General features: G+C 40.8%; 1 protein-coding gene across 1 annotated transcript; it reads left to right on the top strand.

The window, feature by feature from the left end:
- Positions 1-202: 202 nt before the first annotated feature.
- On the top strand, positions 203-2,434 carry LOC144433172 (tripartite motif-containing protein 2-like). Its single transcript, XM_078121480.1, has one exon. It carries the CDS (start codon positions 203-205, stop codon positions 2,432-2,434), a length of 2,232 nt encoding a protein of 743 aa, XP_077977606.1.
- The last annotated feature ends 1,687 nt before the right edge of the window (positions 2,435-4,121 follow it).

The following is a 4,121-nucleotide window of genomic DNA, read 5'->3' as shown; positions in this document are numbered from 1 at the left end:
GAAAAGAGAAAACGATATAAACAAGTTTTCAGCCAGGGGTATTTTTTCCGCAAGGCTTGTTCAGGACGATGTTTTGAAAACATATACGAACACGTACCCACTCACGAAATATTCAATAGCCATGACGTCACAATCCTATGACTCTCCTTTGTTGAGTGTTCATTCGGAACCAAACAACCATTCAGTGAGTCGTCTAGACACCATGGCTGTGAGTGCAGAATCGAAATTCCTCGATCAAATCGAGGAAAAGTTTCTCATCTGCCGCATTTGCTCTGATCGTTACAAAAGAGCAAAAATACTGCCTTGCTTACACAGCTTTTGCGAACAGTGTCTAGATAAAGCTGTTGAAAAGACGGGGAAATTAGACTGCCCGATTTGTAGAAGATCTCATGGACTCCAAGGCGGTGGAGTAGCTCGTCTGTCCACAAACTTCTTTGTTAACGAATTAGTTGAACAGTTCAGAAAGCGTGAAACCAAAACAGAGGAATCGAAAAGATGCGATGGATGCAAACAGAACGAGCCATTCAAACATTGCGTTGAATGTGGAGTGGATATTTGCAGCTTTTGCACATCCGCACATCAAGCCTTTCCATTCCTAAAGTCTCATCGTTTGATGTCCTTTGAAGAATACCAAAACAAACAGACCAAAGACCCAGCGTCGGTCCAACCACCGGTTCCCTGTAACAAACACCCAAGTCATGCAGTAACGTTCTACTGCGACACGTGTGACAATCCCATTTGCCTTGAATGCACAGCACTCGAGCACCCACGCCCTGGTCACAATTACAGATACCTGAATGATGTCGCGTCTGAGTTCACTAAAGAGTTGCTCAAAATGGTTGCAAAACTGAATGAAAAGAACCAAGACACGGTTGACAGCAAAGCGGCCGTGCAGAAAATCCTAGACTCGCTGGATCGCCGTTTTAAGGGTGAAGAAAAGAAAGTCAAAGACCACGCTGATAAGATCGTGAAAGAAGTTACGCAGACAATACGACAAAATGAAAAACTGTTGCTGAAGGAGCTAAAGGACGAATACGAGGGAAGGAAAACAAACTTGAAAGCCCAGCTTAAAGAACTGGTGAACAAAGAAAACGACCTGGTCAATGCCCGAGAGTTCGCAGACAAACTGATGCATTATGGAAACGCAGCTCAACTGATGTCAGCAAAGAGAGGCATGACATACCAAATACAAGAACTGATTACCAGTGAAACTAAGACTGAGCCGATTGAACACGATTACATGTCGTTCCAGAGTGTTGCCGATTATTACAAGGAGAAAGCGCTCGGCACTATACTGAAAACACCCGTGACGTATGGATTGAAAGGCGTTCCACAGTTCACATGCATAGGGGATGATATGTGTGTCACTATGGCAACGACAGGCACGGACAATAACCGCCGCCTTTCTCAGATGACCGATATCACCGCTATGGTGAAGAAACCCGACAACGAACGGGAAGACATGAAGGTAGACATCAAAGAAGATGGGACATTTGCAATGAGATGCCAGACGAAGATTGAAGGTGACCATGAAATATTGGTGTCTGTGCGTCAGAAACCCGTACAGGGGTCACCAGTCAAAGTCAAAGTCATTCCTAAGAAAGGGTTAGTACACAAGTATGGGGAGAAAGGTAAGGGGGTCGGGCAACTTAATAACCCATGGGGAGCAGCTTTGACAAAAAGTGGGTGTGTCCTGGTGTGTGATAATGGTAACAATAGATTACAAATGTTTACCGTGAAGGGAAATCATAAGCGAGCTATGCAAATCACTGATTCAGGGCATACGTATTGTCCTCGATTTGTGTCAGTCTCACCAGATGGTAAAATTTTCTTTACCAACTACGACAAGCGAAAAGTAGTAGTCTGTGATGAAAATGGAAAGGTCTTGCGTTGTTTCGGAAATAATGAATTGCAGAGTCCGAAAGGTATTGTATTCAGTCCAACCAATAAGAGAGTCTACGTAAGCGATAGTAGTGCCCACTGTATCCAAGTTTATAACCAAGACGGCGACCACGTAAAGTCCTTTTCTAGTAAGGGCAGTGGCAAAGGTCAAGTTAATTCTCCCTGTTGTGTCACAGTTGACAGTCAGGGAAACGTCGTCGTATCAGATGAGCTGAACCACCGCATCCAGGTGTTCAACGCCGAAGGAGAACATCTGTTTTCCTTCGGTAGTCAGGGTATTGGTCCGGGACAGCTCAGTTACCCGTCAGGTGTCGTACACGACAAGCATGATAACGTGTATGTCTGTGAATACAGTAACAACCGCGTACAGAAATTCAATTCGCGTGGAAAGTTCATTTGTCGCATTGATAGTGCCAAAGATGGTTTGAAAAACCCCTTTGGTGTGTGCGTCACAGATGATGAGCCCTTTGGTAAAATTGTGGTGGCAGACTACGGAAACCACTGTATTAAAGTATTTGCCCAAATTGAATGAATGTTTATAACCGTCTGTAAACAGATTACGCAAAAAAACATCGGAATTATCTGAAGTTTGTACACCTGTATACATACATATAATATGAGAAACGCAGTCATAATGTCAATCAAAAATCACGAAATAGCGCCGTATTGTGCATATTATTTCGGTTATCGTCATATTCCTGAAAGTAAACCATGAAATTTCAGTACAATATTCGAGTTACAAAACAATAAAACATCCAATGAAGGACAAAAAGGCAATATAAGATTATTTGTTAGAAACTGTCAAAAGATTTTAAAAAAAATGAAAGTAACGTCATATAGTACACACTACTTCGGTTATCCTCGTACTTCTGTATTGAACATATACCAGTAAAATAGTAAAGCCTACATAAGCTTGAAAAGCATTTCAAGTAATCAAAAAGCAATATTTTTTGTTAGAAATTATAAAAAGACGAACACATAGTCATCAAGTCGGCTACTTTATATAAATATTTACCAGGGAAAGCGAACTGTATATTCACGACGTTCATACATCTGACCATGCGTAATCATGTGTGACACACATTAGCCATGGTGTTTACCATCTGGTATATAGACGGAATGGCACAACTCGCAAAGTGTAACTGCTATCTATACCATAATCACACTACATTCAAGTGACACATTGTCAATACAGTACATTTGTATCCCGTATTTGTGTATCAATACATAAGGCCAAAACAAAATGTTTCTGGTCAGGACAGTTCGTCTAAAATGGTGTGACGACGTGATTTTTTTTTAATTCTCAACAAACCTGTCACTCAGTCTACTATTCATGGCAGTTACTGTTCTTTTTATTTAGTATTTTACAGAGTACTTTAGAGTAAGTGTGTATGTGGGGCAGATGTCATTTGCTTGTTCATGATTGGCTCTGCTGTTGTCTTCACTGAAGTAGGGAGGGTTATTTTTGTGTTTCTCCACAGATCTGCAGACTATATGGGTTTGATAAACACACACAAAAAAGACCGACGCGGGGATATTTAAGTAATACGAGCGCTGACCAGAAACTATTCTTTTTTTTGGCCTAACCAGGCAATTTTTGCCCATGTCTTCAGTAAAAAAATACCCAATTCTAATTCATATATATGTAAACATATTAAGTTCACAGTAACTCAATGATTACTTATACTGTTGTATCACCTAAGTGAATGTTTAGTTGTAAATTATATACTTCAGTTTCAAAACACACTTTTCTCTAGAGAGAGAGAGAGAGAGAGAGAGAGAGAGAGAGAGAGAGAGAGAGAGAGAGAGAGAGAGAGAGAGAGAGAGAGAGAGAGAGAGATAAATGGTACAGTTTACTTTCTAGATGCCTAGTATGTACACGAAAAAGTTATAGTTGTATCATAGGTTGGTGACTGACGCACATAGTTATTACTATTAATACATGTGTACCACGGATTACTTGTACTGGTGCGAGCGGATATTAGTGATATTTTCATTGCAGTGCCAAAACATTAATGCATACTTGCATGCAAATAATAATGCAAATGAGGATGCGATCTTAAGCTACACACGAAATCGCGTGATCGCGCTGTATGATTTTTATGGAAACTTGCCATTTCAGATAAACATGTAATAATAACAGAACCCCATGCAACCATTCTCGCAAACCAGAGCTGTTATTTCCTCCCAGTGGGACGGCCCTTTAAGAACGGTGCCGT

The sequence above is a fragment of the Glandiceps talaboti genome, chromosome 3 (genome assembly GCF_964340395.1).
Source record: "Glandiceps talaboti chromosome 3, keGlaTala1.1, whole genome shotgun sequence".
In the NCBI taxonomy this organism is placed as follows: domain Eukaryota; kingdom Metazoa; phylum Hemichordata; class Enteropneusta; family Spengelidae; genus Glandiceps; species Glandiceps talaboti.
Note: the sequence above shows the minus strand (reverse complement) of the source record. Positions and strands in the feature narration are given on the sequence as shown.

What these genes read in the sequence shown, in the direction of transcription:
- LOC144433172 (XM_078121480.1), top strand. Translation starts at nt 203, where the DNA reads ATGGCTGTGAGTGCAGAATCGAAATTCCTCGATCAAATCGAGGAAAAG.